At 37.9% G+C, this 20463-nt stretch overlaps 2 protein-coding genes across 4 annotated transcripts in view; one reads left to right on the top strand and one right to left on the bottom strand.

The window, feature by feature from the left end:
• The first annotated feature begins 3789 nt into the window (after positions 1–3789).
• Positions 3790–20463, top strand: part of LOC129721480 (glucose transporter type 1) — a 551257-nt gene continuing 534583 nt past the window's right edge. For 2 of the 3 annotated variants that reach the window (XM_055674088.1, XM_055674089.1), the window contains exon 1: positions 3790–6448. The gene's annotated coding sequence lies outside the window, so the exon portion shown is untranslated. Of the gene's footprint in view, positions 6449–14129; positions 14228–20463 lie in introns of all 3 variants that reach the window. The other variant, XM_055674092.1, reaches the window with a different exon arrangement.
• Positions 20306–20463, bottom strand: part of LOC129721481 (uncharacterized) — a 205279-nt gene continuing 205121 nt past the window's right edge. The window contains exon 8 of the mRNA XM_055674112.1: positions 20306–20424. Within this exon, the coding sequence (XP_055530087.1) occupies positions 20397–20424 (28 nt within the window). The 3' untranslated portion in view covers positions 20306–20396. The remainder of the gene's footprint in view (positions 20425–20463) is intronic.

Genomic DNA, 20463 nt, shown 5'->3' with positions numbered 1-20463 from the left:
GTAACATTTTACGCATTTTATCTGATAAATTCAATGAATATTAGAAAACTATGCATGCAACATTGAATAACACAACTGAGAATCATACTACACTATAATTTTCGGTGAAAAATGGCTCTATGTAGTGTTATTTTGGAATTAGTTCATACATATTCAAAGTCATGGCTGAGTCAATCCAAAGTCAAGAGAAAGTGGTAATATACAAGTGAACGTCCGGAAGCTATTGTAACAAATATGTATGCTTTTGAATCAATTCGATGATGTAGTAATATCAATAAAATGTCATAGAAACAGTTTGTATACTCTAACATGTTGGAAAAAGTTGAAAAAGTGGTTAAACGCATGGCCGAAATATGTTTACCTTTTCTGAAGCAAACATATTTTGGCCATGCCAAGTTTTGACATCTCCCTTGATTACCGTTCGGCCGTTACACGTGAACAAAGAAGCAGCTTGTGACAATTTACAGGTAATTACTTCTTAATTTATCACATTTAACGATATGAAATTGGATCAGAATGCCTGTCAAACCGCTATAAGCCAAATCATTTCATTTTTAGATGTCTAAAATTTACAAAAAATCACAGCAGAAGGATGTTCACCCCAAACCCACTATTTTTGCTCTAAAAATACCGATTATGATCTTAAATATAATTAGCCCGAACTATTTCCATACACGTCTGTAGATATAAAGGTGGGCCAAAGTAAAAATTTGGTGGACCAAAATATGTTTTTAGTACTTCGTAGATATTCTTTTTTTCCTTCCCTTTGGATGGTTGATCTTTCTCGGTGAAATATACACACTATGTTTGCTTTAACATGACGTTTCGGCGTACTGTTATTCAGCCATCGTCAGATATGACAAAACAACATTCTTCTCCCACCAGTGTGGTTTGCTAAACCACACTGGTGGGAGAAGAATGTTGTTTTGTCATATCTGACGATGGCTGAATAACAGTACGCCGAAACGTCATGTTAAAGCAAACATAGTGTGTATATTTCACCGAGAAAGATCAACCATCCAAAGGGAATAAAATTATACGGTGACTAAAACCTCAAACAACTTCGTAGATATTTTGATGTTTCTAGGATATTTTTGAATATATTGCATTGTTGAACGCTGTATGTTCAAATAGACACTTAGCTTTTAACAATGGTATAATAGAGTAGGTATTTATGTTGAAAAATTGTATGTGTTTTTAATGAACTGTACGAACACTTCCCAAAGCTGGCCAAAATACCCCCGTTACCCTACGTGCCGCGTGCGATTCTTCAGAGTAACGTCTTGAGATAGTCATACAGCACAAAGGAACGATAGGGGAAAGGGAAGAGGGGTTGTGGTGCTCCCAGTTAATATATCGTAAAGGTTCTCAATTAACATTGCCTTAATAAAAAAAAGTGCTCAGGAACGAATATCCTGTATTTTCCTTTTTTCAAGACATTCCAAGAGTGTACACAGTCTTACTTATCACCCTGTAGTTCTATTTTCGGCTGATCTATTTTTATTCTCGTCAATATTTGTTAAAGTACTTGAAGTATTAGTTAATTTTTTTCGATAATAAACAGTAGTATAGTGGATTATTCATCAACTTTCGCAAGTCTCAGAGATGTGTTTTGCGAAGGTTTTCTATGGCGACATAAAAATCTGATCATGTGTGAATACGAACTAAATGTTGCTTCTTAATTTCAAGTCGATTTGATAAAAAATCATTTTCATTTGATTAGTATAAACACATCGGTCTGTAACAAGACGGATAATCATTGACAATTTAAAGCATGGTACGCAGTTGAAACGTAAAGAGGTTCACGAAATTTTGCCCTTTTTACCAAACGGAATTTTGACAGCTGAGAATGCTTCACAGTAACGATATCTGACGTCAGTGAGCGCATGATTTTTGCTTTTTTTCTGTAACATGAACACACTTGTTTATCGCGATCTGGTGTGAGAGCAAGGATGCCAGGTAATTTTTTCAAAAGTCTTCACGGTCCGCGAAAAAATGTCTTCCTACCTTTCCGGCAAATCTAAAACTGTCGAGCAAAAAAACCACTAATGCACTAATGCAAAATTCGGGTCGTTCACATATTTTTCTATGTCTTCATCGTAGACTCAAAATATTTTTCACGTTATTGTTACGTGAAAGTTCCTATAATTGTTCATTTTCTGTCATTTTGCATGACTTATGTGACAAACATAACATCTACGTGAAAATCTCATGCATACCATGGTTAATCACGTACCATCTACGTGAAGCTGACAACGTCAAACAGGAAGTATCGCGTGAATTCTCTGTGCGAAACGAACCAGAAATCAAAATGGCGAAGCTGTTGTCTGATTCTGAACATAAAACAGAATTTCTGGATGGCTTGCAAATAAGTGAATTTTCTAAAAATCATAATTAACTCGAGACTTGAGCTTACAGGTTTCACACAGCTTCAGTTCAAAGGAGGAAGAGTTACCTGAACAAAAACAGCTGCAGTGGACAATAATAATCCCCGGGAATGTCGTAATATTTATCAGTTTTTATGTTTTTTTACTCATTTACGAATTGACGAATTTGCATACCTGTATGATATCTGATAGCAATCACGTTTTACGAAATGTACAATTTTCATTTATTTCTTTAATTTTTATGAGCTAGTAAACGGGTTTTTGAAATTATCAAAATATGTTGCGTAATAAATCACTCAGGTATGCAAATTCGTCGTTTACCAGTAGATCAGCGGTTCTCAACCTTTTTTTGTTCGCGTACCCCTTGGCGATATTTTTCATATCGATTGTACCCCGTGGCTTGGAATGTTCTCACAAAGTGGGAGAAAATAGTGGTAGATCATGTTGTGATAGTCTAGTTCAGGTTTTGAATTGAACTAAGGTTTGTTTGATTGCTACAGTCATGTTTTAAGAGCAAGATTGAACAATAAATGAAGTATTATAAATAAAAATTGCTTTGTCCGCCATTACTGATTTTTCTTTCGCGTACCCCCTGAAGGCTTTCGAGTACCCCCAGGTGTACGCGTACTTCAGGTTGAGAACCGCTGCAGTAGATGAATTCTACGTGAAACTCACATGAAATGTATGCACCTACTGAATAAGATTCAAAGGATAATTCATCTCACCAGGCCATGATGAACTCAAATGACAATCACGTAGAATCTACTAGAATGTCTTCCAATCTGGCATCGCTGGGTGTGAGACGACCAACCAACTGCCTGACACTTTCAGTACCTGAATAATGTCAGTGGTCATTATTCCGTGCAAGAACAAGTGACATTTTGCTTCACAGCAGTGTTCACAGCAAGTGAACTTTGTTTTCCCTTTTGGCTTATGATTTTTTTTAGCTGCGTACTAGCTACCAGAAGAAATTTCATTTCCTGATTCAGTGCATGAATTTTACATGGGATTGGATCAGGAAAATGAATTCCTTTTTGAACTGCATTCTGCGCTTAACCCAAAAAAAAGTACCACCTTGTTAATTTTTACGTTGGAGCATCGGTGAGTTTTCCCTTTTTCACGGAACGCTGCGTTTCACGGCTCACCAAGTAGTCTCTGTTGGTATTTCTCATCCGACAGTCCATCCATACCTTCCCAACCATTGCTCCCAGTTATCTCGAACCGCTCGCAGCCGAACCAACATAAGCAAGATGTTCGCCCATGTGGAGCGGGAGAAACAGTTTTTCGCCACCGCGGGAAATTACTCTCCCCGGAGGAGACAGCCTATGACAGAGAGAAAGAGTGCCGTGGGGAGGTTGGGCGAGTTGTTTTTCGCACAATTGTTTCATTCAGCGCAAACAGTTTGTCAAGGAGTTTAGCTCCGTCCGTCAGTCAGTCAGCGGTCAGCGCGGAGAGTGTACCCGAAGTTCGTGTTCAACATCGGAATCTCAAATTTACAACTTCTAAGCAAAAGCTTGAGGAAAGCTACTTGTGGGGGTCCTCAAAAGGATCAACGTATGGTGCGTTTAATAAGGTGGAAATATGGAAACTAATATCCTCCACTGGGTAGGGGAAAACCACCCTCGAGCGTTTTGAACTGCACTAAAGTAAAATCGGCGCTACTTCGCGGTGTTGTGTGGGCTGTGGCGTTACGAAAATTGCCAGCTCGGAAGGGTGTGAAAGCGTAAACGCATGCAGATATCGATTGTACGTGAAAAACGGACAATAGCGAGTTACCGTTTTTCCATTACCTGTCTTACCGTGTCGTCATCGTCCCTCGTTTACCTTCAGTGGGTTTCGATTGATGTTTGTTCCTCGTCTCAATCCGCGAAGCGTCAAAATCGTTCAGCTGGTGCTCTGTGGAAAAAGGACAAGAGAAATTCGCGTGACAATCCGTGCGTTTTTGTCCTTCGATCGTTCGTCTCCAGTGGAGTCGAGTGGAACAAACACACAACATTGCGGGAGAGTTAGCCAAAAAGAAGAGCCAAGAGAGTGAGTTCCACCATCGGTGCCCCAACACTGAACCGCATGTGTTTTCTCACCCGCCCGCTCGAAGGGGGTTTGGGTGATTCTGTGATTTTCCTTGCGAAATCGTTCGCAAGGATCTGACGTGAGAGCAGTCCTCTCGCGTGGTTCACAAGGATTCGCCTGTTTTCGGCAGACTCTTCGCCTTGGTTGCTGCTGCTGCTGCTACTAGTACTGGCACTGGTGTGTGACACTGTTTAGGGCGGTTCCGCAGACGGGTAACTTTGCTCTGCACCGTTGCAGAAGTGATTTGCCTATTTTTTCCGGACATAAACGGTGCCCAGTGGATGTTGAAGTCTGCATGGATCAGTGACGAAAGTAATCGTTGGTTTTTCGAGTGCAGAAGATTTTTATCGGTGCAATAGTGAATGTGAAAATAAAAGAAGTGTAAAGTAGACCGCTAGCGGAGCAGAGGGAATCCGTGCCTCAGTTAACCCTGGGAGGTAAACTTTCTATGGTGTTTTTATACGCTGAAAAACGGCTCTTGATATGGGCGAAAATTGACCCCGTTAAATAAAGCTGGTTATCTCAAAAGTGGTAAACTGATCTAGCGCTAATTGTAAGCCCAAATGCTGGGTCTATCAATCTAAAATTGTTGGCCCTTGACGCAGCCCCGAAAATATCGATGAAAGATTGTACCGTGGACCACAGAGACAGAACACGGGAGATATCGTACGAGAGCCAGAGTGGGACATTAGCCGTGTGGAAATCGTTAGTCAGAGCGAAATAGGGTTCTCGGACCAAGTGAAACGGCATATGCAAGTGTGAGTGTTGTACGCTGAAGTGAGAAGGAATTGCTAATGGAAAAGCGCATTTGATTCCTTCGGCCCAGGCTGCGGAGAACTGTGGAGAGGACCCTCACAGGACCAGAAGAACTGGAGGGTGGAAAGCAAGTGTGCGAATTCGATTTTCTGTTTCATTCCTTGGTATACTTTCCTCCTGCATATTCTACCGCTCGCTACTTTTTTCGGGGTTTGTTTTCATCCTTCTGTGGCCTACTAAACAGCGAAACAGCAGTGCTGTGTGCTGGGAGGAAAATACTACCGCCCTTTGCCACCTACTCACCCAGCTGCTCGCTCTCACTCCGCTCTCAGTGCTAGCTTCAGTATACGTGTATGACTAAAAAGTGTTTATGCGAAAAACACAGTGTGGCGAAAAATAGCAAAACTAGCAGAAAGCAAACAATGTGGCAAAGCGTGAAAAACTGCTGAAAATTACACAACTATACATTGTGCTGGTGCTCGACTACAAACACGAAGTCGAAGCAGAAAAGGACCCTTCTATCCTTTTTGGAACACAGCGTACAGATAAAAAAAAGAACGGGCGACAAAATCCTCAGTCGCCAGATAAATACCCTGCTGGGCGTGTGTGTATGTGAAGATCTCTGTGCTCAAAGGAAAAGCGGAAAAACAGTGCCAGAGCTCCCGCAGCTGCTGGATGATTTTGCATTACGAATCGGATGTGACAAAGTGAAGAGAAGGAGAGAAAAAAATCCCTGCTCGTGGCGTCAAACCCGGAACAATAGCTGACGAAGATAAATACGAAACTATTGTGAGTGTAATTCTGTGAATAATCACCAGAATCCGAAAACAAGCGCCAAGGAAGAAACCTTCAGTGTTGAAATTTTGTTGTTGAGTGAACTTCAAAGATTTTTCGCGTACTCCACGTGGGAGGCCCATTTTCTGCCCCAGTAGTGCATGTTCGTGTATGAGTGTGTGCATTCGTGTGTGGAATCCGATTCGAGGTAGCAGCAACCTGCACCTGAATACCCGTCTACTACCTATCTAGAATTAGCAGACAAGAGCCGCTGAGTCGATTTGGGCAGTGGTGTGAAGAATACCGGGAGGACCCTACAGAAAAGCATAAGCCTACAGTGGGAGGTGCGTTTTTTATTTTCGTTCGTTCTTCAAAGAAGTACATTCGGCGTTATATTTACGGCAAGATCTGTGCTCAGTGAGATTTCGTTTGGAGGAAAGGACGTCAGCGTTTAAAATAAGGTTTGTTATTTTTTTCACTCTACTGGCTCGTGGATTTGCTTTTGCGATTCTAGATAAAAAATTTGTAAAGCTTCGTAAATTACTCGATAAAAACGATATTTCTGTCTCTTTTAAAATTCATTTTAACAGTCTAAAATTATCTAGCAGTCAATGATTAAAACTTAAAACCCATTCATCAAAATTATTGTATTGAGTGTTTGGTTTCATTGTGGTTTGGTTGTTTATTTATAATCGAGCTTACATTACTTGAAAAATACTATTCGAAAAACATTACATTTTTTAAATTGATTGCTAGTCAATCGGGATTTCTAGAACTTGTTGTAAAATTATCGCCGCAATTCGGAAAAGCATAACCTTAGAAGACTAATTTTCAAATCCCAGAAGATAGTTTTAGTTTTATGTTATTGCAAGTTTTACTCGTGTGCTTAAATATTAAAGTCTGAAATTCTCAGGGAAACCATCAAGCATTTTTCTGCTCTGAAATATAAATATACTTTTACTGGCAAAGTTGTTGGTTATTTGGACTATATAAGCAGAAATGGCATTTACATGATCTGTTAAATTTGGTTCTTTATCCTGACTTTAGAATGTACCTTTGCTAAACTTGAGTTTAAATATGTTTTAGTTTAATAATTTTTCACAACTGTGAGCAGATACATATTTCGTAGGCTGACTAAATACCGTTTTGAACGGAACAGTATCGTTATTTTTCGTCTAAAATTTGAAATGAAGCTTTTCATTACAATTTTTTCAATTGGATAATAAGCCAGGATTTTGTCAATACAGGTCGGACTCGATTAACCGGAGTTTTGAAAAATATTTCGCTCCGGATAATCGTGCCATTTTTAATTTTAAATACATCTCATTTAGAACAGTGAGTTTTCTATTATAGTATTTGTTCACAATACATGTGCCGACGAAATAAATTAAAAATTGTCTTCAGACTGTTTGTCGGCGTTTGTTATACATATATACGTAATAATAAATTATGTTATATCGATTATCTCAAAGATGTAAAAACCAAATAAAATAAATCAAAACTACCATTTGAAAGACAGCTTTTGTTCCGAGAGATTAAAGGAAATATTTTCCAGGAAATATAATAGAATTAGATTTGATTTAGGTATTTATCTGTTTCATTATCTTAAATATTAGGAAGAAGAATTGAGGTGTTACATATAATGACCCTGTTCGATTTTGTCAACACTCATGATTTTTTTTTTTATTTCCTATGTGACCTATAACGACCTAGACGCTTGATATGACCACTAATGGACTACTTTGCGGATATCAAACCGTTATTCATTTCGCTTGATGAGTTTTGGTTCGATAATCCAGGAGTATCCGGAACACCACCGAAACAGGCCAACTTGTGGTTCTAAGTACTGCATTGATCATGGCCATTATATTACAGAAATATGTTCCGGCCATGAATTCGAAACCGGTTGACCAATAGTGGTTGTTCTCATCGGCAACTAAAAACCATAATACCTCGCTTTTGGAGGTTGTTCTGTAAGAATTGGTTGAAGGAACGACGAGAAAACTACTAAAAACGAACTATCTAAACAGAACGGAGCATTGTTGCTACAATTTTGAACAACCCCGAAACTCCCAATGAGCTGGAAGACAAAAGTACATTATAGAAATACAGAAGAAGACAAAATACTCCGGATAATGGAGCCATTTTCTCCGGATAATCGAGCCCCGGATAATCGGGCCCCCGGATAATCGAGTCCGACCTGTATTACTAAGTAAATTTTGTGCCTTCCAGGAATTAACGTGCCTCTGGGGAGGACCTTCTCAATCACGAACGACATGAGGCCTGCAAAATTCACAACATTATCGCCGAAAATCACACATTACTACTTAAAATTTCATCAAATGTTAAATTTTCAGAGCATAATTGTATGTTTGTATGCTTTGGCTAATAAACAGTTTAATTAATGATGATGATGATGATGATCCCACCTCAAACCCTTACATCGGTTTGAGCTGGTCGATTTATCTAGGTAAAATATTACCGTGAAATGAGGTGAAATTGATCACCTGAAAATTCGTGATAAAAAATACTCATCAAAAGATATTGCTCTTGCAACACTAGGCAATGTTAACGTGTCCCTAAATGCAACTTTTGCATGATTCACATACCTGTCAAAGTTAACCCTTGCATGCCCGGCGCAATTTTTCATATTTTCGAGAAATTCTTCTAACTCAGTCAAAACTCAATCAAATTTGATCAAACAAGTTTCCAAATAACAAAAAAAAGTATTGAATTCACTTAAAGCAATCTCAGTTGAGGGTTGATTACGTTAAATTTGGAGACGTGAGTAAAGTTTGATAAAAGCTCAAACAATGTAATTTTCAACAATGATCATTTCATACCATTAAAGAAATACTGATAAATTCACAGGAAACCCCAAAGATTTTAATTTCAGAGCTAGTTTTCGAGCTTTTGCAATAAAAAACGAATTAAAATCGGTCTAATGACGATCAAATAAGAGCAAATTTAGCAACAAGCAGCTCGAGAACCAAAATAAACAAATTTTAACCTGAAATATCGTTATTTTCGTTTCTAAACTAGATGTAAATGATATTTTTCAGTACAGAAATCATCATTTAAAAGCCTAATAAACTCCGCCATTGTTGCTGCACGTTTTACCTGTCTTGGCATCGAAAAATTTATTCCTTTGAACAACAGAGAGTTCTGTGATCTTCCAAAAAGAAAATTTGATGTTTTAGCATCATCCGCGTTTTTTGTGTTGTACCTATGAAAATCACTTCCCCTATCAATTTGGATTTAATGATATATACCGATCAAATACAAAAAAATGAAAAATAGTAGCATGCATGTGACATGAATCGAGAAATCCAACCAAAACCGCAAAGTTTAAAATTAGGTTTGTTTGAGATAGAAAAATACCCACTCTCCAGATTTTAAATATTATATACAGAAAAGTACGACTTTTCAAACGCAATCAATAGTTTTAGTTTGTGTTTGATATTTAATTAGATACAAACATTTGAATAGGGCGTATTTTGAAAGGAACAACCCTAATAACTTTCCTTGTAAATGAGATGGCGCTTTCAAGTATTCAGAAAAAATATGCACCTCAAAAAGACCAAAAAACTGTTTGAGGACCAAGTTAGGATAGAATCAAAAATTAAAAAGTAACATCGGAAAAACTAGATTTTCCAGAAACACCCTAACTTGCTATCCTAAATTCATCATACCGTGAAAAGTATGCAAGATAGAGACTAACTTCCTTCGGAAAGGTTGTTTAGAATAAATGGATCTACAACTTCTTCGAACTAAAAAGAGCCGTTTCTTTATCAGCAAAAAAGTTAGTTTTGTTATTTTTGCTAAAAATGGAGCCACCCTAATTTTTGTTTTCTAAAAAGAAGCGCCTTTCCAAACACAAAATATTTTGCGAGTACACTACAAACCTGACAACAGCTGTTTTTGCACAAAAAATTAAATACCGCTAAATCGACGATCTGGACCACTGTGCATTGTCAGAAAATATACTCTTTGCTCCACAGAAAGCCATTGCAATGCGTCCAGCATTAAACTCGAGGAAGTGTATCTATTAAATCTTAATATTAATCGCATAACTTTATTTTGTAAGCGCTGCAGTCTCAATATTTGTGTATTGTTTGCAAGAAATAATATGGATGAGCAAAAATCTACATGTGGTGAAAAGATTGACTTGTATAGACTAATTTTACTACTAACAGTCAATTCATTTTTAAACGGCACAGAATACCTTTTATTTGCCATTTTCTTGATGACATTGTCAATGTGAGACTCAAAAGTTAATTTGTCATCAATAATCACTCCATGATACTTTTTTTCGCTTACGCGATCAATCGTCTCACCATCAATTGCAATATTTACGTCTGGTCTGGTATTTAATTAGGCTGTATTCAATTTAAGTATACAATTTAAGCTGTTTAAATTTCAACCAATTCGCCAGTTAATGTAAATCTTGATTTAAAAGTGCCACAACGTCATAAGGATTCTTAGCCGCAATGAACATAATAGTATCATCAGCAAATAAATTAATATCGCAATACCGTAAAACTCTATTCTTGTCACTAATATAAATAATGAACAAATGGACCCTAAAACACTTCCTTGCGGTACACCAAGTGTATTAGCAATGGAATCCGATTCAGAATCATTAACGAGTCTTCTGAGTTCTAGCACACAAATAGCTTTCAAACCATTTGTATGCTGTCCTGATACCGAAGCGCTCCAGTGTTTGTAACAATAAGAGCCTAGAAATTGTTTCAAAAGCGCGTTTTAGATCCAAAAACACCGCAAAAATAGTTTCTTTAGCCTCGATTTTTTCTTTCCATTTTGCTAACACCAGATTCAAAGCAGACTCACAAGAGCGACCTCTCGATAACCTGATTGCTCTGGAAATAGCAAATCATTACAATTTTAATAATCAATCAGCTGGCCTTTCACAACTAGTTCTAAAATTTTCTCCAATGTGTGCAATTAATATGTTAATAATAGGGCGGAACTCTTCGGCTTTATCCGTCCCAGTAATCTTTGGGGATAGGAACCACAAGTGATTCCTTCCAAACTTGAGGCACGTGCCTCGTTTGCAGTGATTCATTGATAAGGTCCAGCAGATCGTATCCAATGACATGAAAGCAATTTTGTATTACTTTTGCGTTGACATTGTCGATACCAGCCGATCTCTCCAAAGAAAAACAAATATCTTTCAACTGAGCAAAAGTAATAGGTTGAAAACCAGAAAAAATACAATTATTATGGACCGGCTGTATTATTTCGAGAGGTTCATTGACCAAATCAATACTCTGAATGATCGATTGAACACTATCAACGGAATAACTGTTGAATTTACTTGCAATTACTCGCGCCGAATGTTCTTCTAAGCCATTAAAAGTTATGGTTTGCGGGCAACTATCTTTACTTTTCATTAATGTTTTTAAAATTTTCCATAACTTTTTGCTATTATTTTGATGTTGATCAATCTTCCGTTGTATATATTCACATCGTGCCTTTTTCAAAGTGCGTGAGTATATATTCCGCGCAGCGGTGTACCTATTTCAATCATTGCTATCATTACTTCTGCAAAATTCTTCGTACTTTTTATCTCTTTTATGTTTTAAACGCAAAGGTCTTAAGAGTACCAGCTATTCGAATTATGCAATTCAACACACTTTTCGGAAACTAGGCTATTGGTACACTCTTTTAGAGTGTAAGTTATTGTATTGTATTGTCGAAATTCCCTGTTATTGGCTGAAAATTCAGGCTTCTCGAAACAAGCTGAGATATTGCTTGCTTCGAGTATCTATTCCAACACTTTATTTTTACTTTATTATCACGGTTTTGATCATTCTCAAGTACAACACAAATTGTTTCATGGTCTGTGATTTTATAATCGGCCTCAGTGAAAGAACGAACATTATCAAAATTCGAAAACACGTGATCAATTAACCCTCTAGTGCCAAATGCCGCCATTTGGCGGGCTTCAGTCGAAGTTCCGAAAAGCTTTAACCCTTTCCCGCTCATGGTGACTCTAGAGCACCATGAATTGTATTGACCATATTTTGGCAGAAAATAGTTAGTTTTGACTTCTTCTTTCTACAAAATGTTGCATTTTTAATACACTTTTAACTTGGCATATCGAATGACAGCTTAATTCAATGTTTGGATTGTTATCAAGAAAACTGTAGAAGAAAGTCTGAATTTTTCGATAAAAAAATAATGTGTGTTTTTGACAACCGTTTTTATATAACAATAATCAATCGACTTCATAATAAAAATAAATTTTACGTAGATCTATTGTCTATTGAGTGTAACAATACACCAAATTAGCATTTTTAATTCTAATTCGCTTGTCCCATAAATTTGAATATGGTGCCTCAGAGCACCACTGGGCATACAGAAGACAAAAATTTACAACGTATGCTGGCTAAAAATATCCGTTACGATGGAATATCATATTGGCCAGCATTTAGAGATGCGCAGAGATGTTTCTAACGCAATCATCGTGATCACTTTACACTCTTTTGGTGTTCGAAGTGTAATGTTCGTCTTTGCATAATGAAAGCGAGATTTTTTTTTCTTCATTTTCAATCATAAAAAATCAATCAAATGGTCGTAAACGTAGTCTTTTTTTTCGAAAACTACATTGTTTCTCTTTTATTTTTATTAATTTTTAAATAACTGCTTTCAATAGTTAAATTTTACCAAAAAAAATTTTTCTCGTGTATTAAAAATAAGTCCCTTCAAATCCCAAAAAAAACGCTGGTTACTTGTACTGGGAGAGTGGTACACAATTTCAAAATTTCCTACCGTCATGCCTCTTTCAACTGATATTCCTAGAAACCAATTGTTTTCAAAAGATTCGTTTAATCGAATATTGAAATTGATTGATTCCTTGGCGTATATAGCAACCCCACCAGTATGTCTGGAATGTAAAAGGTAAAAAGCAACTTTGTAACCCGGAATGTTATACTGATGAAATGCATGAGCTTCCACTATATATACGAGTTTCCGCTAGCAATACTAACATTGGATGTGTTGTTTTCACAAGATGCCGCAAAGCAACATGATTTGTAGATAAACCAGCAATATACAGATAAATCATTTCTAATTTCCTTTCACATTGCGTTTTCTTCAGCTGCTATTTACTTAACAACATGTTGCTCTTTCTTTTCTCAAACAGTCTCCGAAATACTAGACACTGTGTACTAGATGTTGGATGTTTAGCGTCCAAATTTAAGTTGAAGTCTTTATTAGATTTTAAACAATTTACGCAGTTAAAATCAGTTGATGAGCATTCTGATGTCTTGTGCTGTGCACTACACTTAAAGCATGTTTCGGAACTAACACACTCTGTGCTTTTATGACCGAATTCTCCACAATTGAAGCAACGTAGAACATTAATGACCTCTTGAACAGAACATCTATCCCACCCAATGCTTACTTTACCAGCAGACATCAGGCGGTTGAATGTGTCCCTATCAACTTCAACAATTGTATTTTACTTATTGTATTTGAAGCGTGAATTTTCAAATTGCGCAATAACTTTGACTTAATTGATTCCGATGCCATCATTTCGACTTTTCAATAAGTCAATAAAGACTTCGGAGGAATATTGATTACTCATTCCCACAATTTTCAATTTTGGCTTAGCGTTTGCAGGAAGAACAGCATTGTACCTTTCACCTAATTTGCTTTCAATGTTTTTTTTTTCACGTCTTCAATATTATCCCCTATTGCACACTCAGAAATTATCGAGCCAGCTTTCCCGTTTCTAAGGTTTCTAATTTTGAGTACTTTCGGATCCAAATTTTCTTTCAAAAAAAATCTAGTGTCTTCACTAGATTGAGAAGACTCGACTGGTTTAATCACAAAGACCGGCCGAGTCATACGGTTTTCAGCGCGCTTTAATTTATTTACCGTATTCCCAATCGATCCCGCTAAAACAATCGCGTATGTCGGAGAGTTTTGAGAAAAACCTCATTATCTTGCATAATCGCGTCTTCAATCGGCTCATCATGTTTATTCGGAATATTTTTTCTTATTAGAGTCCAGTTCAGAGTGAACCGTTCTCTCAATTCTAGATCTCTTTCTGTTCATTGGCACTCTTTTCTCTCGATTAATATTTTCGATTATGTCTATTTTGAAATCTTCCAGCTTTTTGGCTACATTGGCGTTATGATTGAGCAGGAAGCGTAGAAGAGAGGGTCTGAAATTCAGCAGACATCTGAGCAATCATCGTATCATAGTAGAAAGTAAGTCTCTTGCTGCCGTATGTAGTTTATCAATAGAAAAACCTTATTGGAATCCAATATTGGTTCAGTTAGGTTATTAGTTCTAGTGTAGATAATGTCCATGTTAGGCATGCTACAATTTTGTGTAAAGTTGGTGTGTAAAAGTCATCATCATATTAAATAGCTACCCTTCTCAAATCTTCTGAGTGTCGTAAAAATTTTCTGTGTTGGATTGGTTTCTTTTCATTCAAAATAGTTTGGATGAATCTTTTATTTCTGCTTCTTCCTGCAACTTCAGCTTCATCACAAAGAAGCAAAGATTTCACGAGGTAGTGCGCGGGTTTTTAAAAAATCAAATTTAACATACATTTTCAACAACGATTCTATTTCATCAAGAACATTTCATTTTTGATATAAAAAAAACTCCCTTCCAGAAGAGTATAATTTTATTAATTGAAGCTTTTTCGCGGCGACTGTTTGTGGTTCAGGTTTTGGATTTTCGGCTTTGCAGTCTCAGTAGATCTAAACGAAAATTTTCTTCACATCCGACGTTTCGGCCGTTGGTTGCGCCCTTTTTCTAAGGAATTCTAAAATAGATGAGTTTATTTAACAATATTCTAAAATAATTGTGGTCTATCGTTCACTTACAAAGGTATCGTTTTTTGTTAAGCGCATGAGCTTTGTGGGTTTGTATAATCAGAATTAATCAACTAGGGTATTTTGAACTGATGGGAAAGGGGGAGTTTTGTTTAAACTGTTAATTATTAGTTGTTTTTTCACTTCTACCATTCCGCTATCGTTATTCAACGTTTCCTATCGGCAATTTTTCTTCGATTTTCTGTATCACTTTTTTATGTTTGATTTTACTCACTGACTGTACTGTTCAGCCCTTGTGTGTGAGCTTTTTTTGAGAAAAGGCCGCAACCAACGGCCGAAACGTCGGATGTGAAGAAAATATTCGTTTAGATCTACTGAGACTGCAAAGCCGAAAATCCAAAACCTTTATTAATTGATTTCTAAAATTTGTCATGAAAAGCTCATTCAGAAAAGGCGGAAGTGGATTTCTCATGGTTGCTCCCTTTATTTGTTTATAAAATATCTCACGGAATGTGAAAAGGGTATCCCACATATAAAGTGGTGTTGACTCTAAGTAAGTCATCTCGTTGGAAGAGGAACAAAAAAAAGAGTCTTCCACAACCTCTATTCCTTCACCGGAACGCTCGGCAATGGTCCTGTGGCATTAAAAGAAAACGTCACTCGATAGCATGGATTAAGAACTCAGAACGCTGCTTGTGTTAAATAGAAGTTCTTTTTATTGGAAAGCGGAAAAGTAGTTAGTTTTCATGATATATTTTTGCGTTCATGAAAATATATTACGATTGGAATGCTCGCCAATATGACTAGAGAATTTATTGCCATCGCAACTAACAGTAAATCAAGTAAAAACTTGATCATAAATCAAGAAAGCAACAGTCTATTAATTATATTTTGCATAGTCTCATTTTGAAGTGTGATATGAATCATTCGACTGCTTACAAGCATAAGTTGTGTTACCCTTTCCTGGTTCCTGTAAACCCGAAATTTCGGGAGCATTTTTCGGTGAGACAAATTAGTATAATTGTCAATAACACGGAACACCATTGGTATCAAAATTCATGAAATCACTCCAGGAATCGATTTACATCCATTGCGAGTCCAACTGATGAGTTGTCCCCGCAATGGTCGTACCGGAGCAGCCATCTTGGAGTTCAGAATGGCATTTAGAGACAAACTTTGGTTTCTAAGTGTCATTCTAGTTCCATCCGTTTCCATTTCTCAGAAATTCATTCCATTAGGTTGTCTCTGTTTTTAAATATGAAATTTAACTTTATTTAAAAAAATAGTGACCTATCAAAATAGTTATCCAATGAATCATTCAAAGTATTGCCCATCGCTAGCTTGAATTACTTTGTCCCATCTTTCTGGCAGAGCTGAAATACCGTTACGATAAAGGTCTGCGTCTGTTGAGACTTTCCACGAATCAATCCATTTTTCGATGTCTTCATATCAGTAGAACTGCTGATCAGCCAGACCATGTGAAATCGAATGAGAAAAATAATGATTAGACGGGTTTGTATTCTAACAACTTTGTCAGTATGAGGTCAAGCGTTGTCATGCAGTAGAATCACTTTTTTGTGCCTCTGCTCGTTTTGTGACCATTTTCGGCGCAGTGCTCGGCTTAATCGCATCAATCGAAGTCGATACCGTTCCCCAGTAATGGCTTCATTCGATTTATTCAGCTCATAATAAATAACACCGAGCTCGTCCCATCAAATACACAGCATAACCATCGTAGCGTTTAATTCGGCCAAGCCGACAACTTAGAAACATGACCGGGCAGTCTGCATAACCTTTTTTTGGATGGCTGTAATATATCCATTTTTTGTTCCTCGTCATGGTGCGATGGAGAAAACCTTTTCTTTTTATCGCTGAAGCAGTTGTTCAAGGCAAAAAAAACGACGCTCAACGTCCCTCGGCTCAAATTCTTTGTTTTTGAATCATTCCCAAATGAATCGCTTGGAAATTGCTTGGCGGGTAACTCCTTATACCCACGCAAGCTGTTCCTGCGTTTGCACAGTGGCAGGTCTCTGAACAATAGTCGGAATTACATATAATAACAATTTTGGGGTGTTGAACTTATTTCTGATGTCAGAGAATATTATTCACCTGGGGTGCCGTTATATACAGAGCTTTTTCTTTGTTCCGATCTCGCTCAAAATTAGTATAGGGTATCGGCTCTATTATCGTCAGGTTTTACCTATTATCGTCCGGGGGGTAAACGTTAGAGCGTTAATTTTATGCATGATGGTTCTTCCTAATGCAGAGCATCTTCCTGTAAAAGATTAGTTCTCTATGATTTCATTAAACCCTCCGGACAATAATAGGTAAAACCTGACGATAATAGAGCCGATACCCTACTTGTTCCTTATCCAAAAATTTTAGACCTTTTTCAAGAAAAAATAGGAAATTGTGCATCAAACTACGCTCGTTATGTTTTTGCCCTTCTGTGTATTTAGGACTACCCGTTATTCAGCTTTTGAACCATTTGAAAATATATCACATAATTAAAGCTGAATGTAAAAAAAGTGTACAAATCCGTTAATTTTTCTGTCATACTTCTTCAATTTTCACCGCTTCACGTTAATCACATTATGTTAATCATCCGATCGAAATCAAGCAGCAATTTTCGATGGATTGATCAGTGTAATTGATGGCTCCACATCAGCGACCAACGGTGATTAAATGAGCGATTATTGCGGGGTCGATAACGAACTTGTTAAGGAACCTGGGAACTGAATGTTACACAGGTAGATGCTAGATAATTCGTTCAGCTCTTATGTTTGACGGGTTGCATGTTTGTTGGTTTATGAAGTCACTATTTGCTGTCACAATATCGTGGCTGATAGTTTAGGCTTTAGGCTTACCGCTTGTGGCTGTTTATATTTAATTTCACATCGTAATGGATATCATTCGTTAGATGAAATGAATTAAAAATACATTATCGATTACTTGAGTGAAGCTACAATGAATGTAGGTATAAATGTAAATCAGATTTTTGTGATAAAAAGCCAATCTTGAAATAACCCTTTGCAGTTGTACAAATAGCAACATTGAGCATAAGAAACAAAAATTGTTTGTTGAATGTAACTGAACTCTAATTTATTTTGTAAATAAAATACAATTCTTTATCCATGATCGTTACTATCTGTTCCACTCAATTCGATTACAAGTGATGTAATAATTGGTAATTTTAGATGAAATTCTTTTATTAGACCATCAATTATATAAAAATGCACGGCGCTCGAACTAAACAGGCAGAGATTCGTGATAGTACAGGACCAAGATCTATAGTAATCGCATTGTCACTCTATATTCAACAAACCACCTTGCTGCACTCATTAGTATTTAACAAGCCAGTCTGGATCTTTTGGGGACAATATCAGCTTCATGCATGCAATTACTACCCACTTATCCTTTGGGTGCATTGTTTGAGCAACCTCAACTTCACACCCGGATTTAAACCGAACATTTCGTTTGGCATGCTCTTATGGTGCCTCAGGTCCGGCAATCAAAACCACTATCATAGAGCACAACGAAGGCACTAATTGCATTCCTGCGACAGGCCGTAATCATCCATAATGTATCCTTCTGGTATCCCTATGCCAAGGGTAGTGTCAATTTTGCTCCAGGAACCTAGGCTCGGGAGTCCTTGACAGCAGGAATGGTTTCTGTTTGAAGGCTTCGGTCGCCACCCGCCTATTCTTCAGGCACACCTTGTTCGGGCTAATCGCATTTGACCACCCAGCCGTGCTGTTGTGCGATAATTGACAATTTACATTGCCTCGACGCATTTGCATGTTTCCGCTAGCTGCTTCGCTGCACACACCGATGGCAGCTGTTGTTTAATGTGGGTTTGTTGCAGTGATTGTGTGCAATTGATCGTCCTCCCGACCGCATCATGATGATACGTGGCTGGCCATTGCCGAATCAACGTGTTTAATCTTACCTAATCACCCAGACATACCGAGCAATTGGTTGCTAGGGATCAAAAATGAGCCTCTTTCAATTGCAGCAATAGTTCTACACTGTCAAATATTTCCAACGTCTCACTCTCACCCCTGAAGAATGTGTTATGTGGCAGCATTGGCTAAAACCTAGCTGCAATAATTCTAATAGTGATACCCAGTTTGCCATCATCAACTGCCCAAAACTAACATCATGTGCCATTATAATAGGATAGTGCAGTGTACGTACCTCCATCCAGCAGCCAGTGGTGGACTCCTGTTCCGCTCTAGTTTCTTTTTCCCAGTCCCGGAGGTTTGGCCTGGCTGACAGACCGTAGCGGACTCAAATTAACTCAGCTCATGTCGTTCAGAGCTGACCAGAAGAAGCAAAAAAAAGCCACTTTGCTCGGTTGGTCGTAGCTCATTCACTACGAAACCGGGTGGCTTCGGGTCAGCTCCGAGCAGTCGAATGGGGCCAGCCAGGGTGCGGGGTCAACTGGGGCTAGAGTAAAAATTGCACCATTTTGCGGCCGACTGGCTGACTGCTAGCGTTGGCTTCGGTTGGCTGGAATCCTATATCTGCAATCACGTTTTACCACGTCCCATTCGCTTCACACGCTTCTATCGCTGCAGCTCAGCCTCAGCCTGAGCCTCGGCTAAATTGACTGCACCTACCGATGACTCCCAGTGTGTTCCCCTCCCATGTCCAACGACGCTGCGTCTGGGGAGTGTGCAAACTGTGTGGCTTTCAGCATCGCAAACATTTCGGCACCGTCGAATGCGGTGGTGTTGATTACGGTTTTGGCAAGTGTCTGTCAAATTCCCACACTCATACACACGGCTTAAAGACACCCGAAAAATGGTAGAAAAATGTCGTTAGATTTGGAGAACACGTAAAAGTATTCACCGTAATCGAAATATAAGTTGATAATCCATGATGAAAAAGCGGCCCAAGACGACTTCTTTGTGGAACGTAACAGTTGTATTTATTTAAAACCCATTTATCCCCATGACACACGTCCTCGTAGTAATGGAAAAAGGAAAACTAATAACGCATTTCGTACTAGTTAGTGTACTTGCGCAAAAGCTACGGCTAAAGCCAGTTATAATTTACTGGAAGTGACTCTCAACTTATATGGAAGACACATGCTGTATCCTAATTGGCGCTGGCACACATTGCCGAGCTGCTTTTAATGACATCGTTGGAGGGTCTAATGTACTCAGTTGGTCTGAACTAGAGGTAAAAAAGAGGCTTGAGCCACAAGAAATGAAAACTAATAAACAAACGGAATTTAATATATTCCATATGGTTTGTGGGGTGATAGCAGCTGGTTCAAAAGATCAAACTGCGTAAGGTTTTTTTTTATTGTACGATAACTTCGAAGGGGCTTTTGATGTTAGTTATAATAATTTATGGAGTGCATGTGGTCTTTGTAAATACATCAAAACTAATTGCTGGATTTGTGCACGCTTAGCTTGAACTAAGGTACTGGGGGAACTGAAGTTGGTAGACATGTAGATTAATAAACGCATTCCTTGCTCGAGATTGTTTTTATTTTTCTAGTTTTTTGAATAGATGAAAATAATATGAATCGAATATTTTTACCGTTAGGCGTCGCATTCTGTCTCATAGCTGGAGCGAGATTTTAAGTTCTGACCGGTGGGACCCCTTCCCTGCAAAAGAGAGAAGGATCATGTGAAGACAAATCGTTA

The sequence above is a fragment of the Wyeomyia smithii genome, chromosome 2 (assembly GCF_029784165.1).
Source record: "Wyeomyia smithii strain HCP4-BCI-WySm-NY-G18 chromosome 2, ASM2978416v1, whole genome shotgun sequence".
Lineage (NCBI taxonomy): Eukaryota > Metazoa > Arthropoda > Insecta > Diptera > Culicidae > Wyeomyia > Wyeomyia smithii.
The sequence above is the reverse complement of the archived record's forward strand: the minus strand, read 5'-3'. Positions and strand labels throughout refer to the sequence as shown.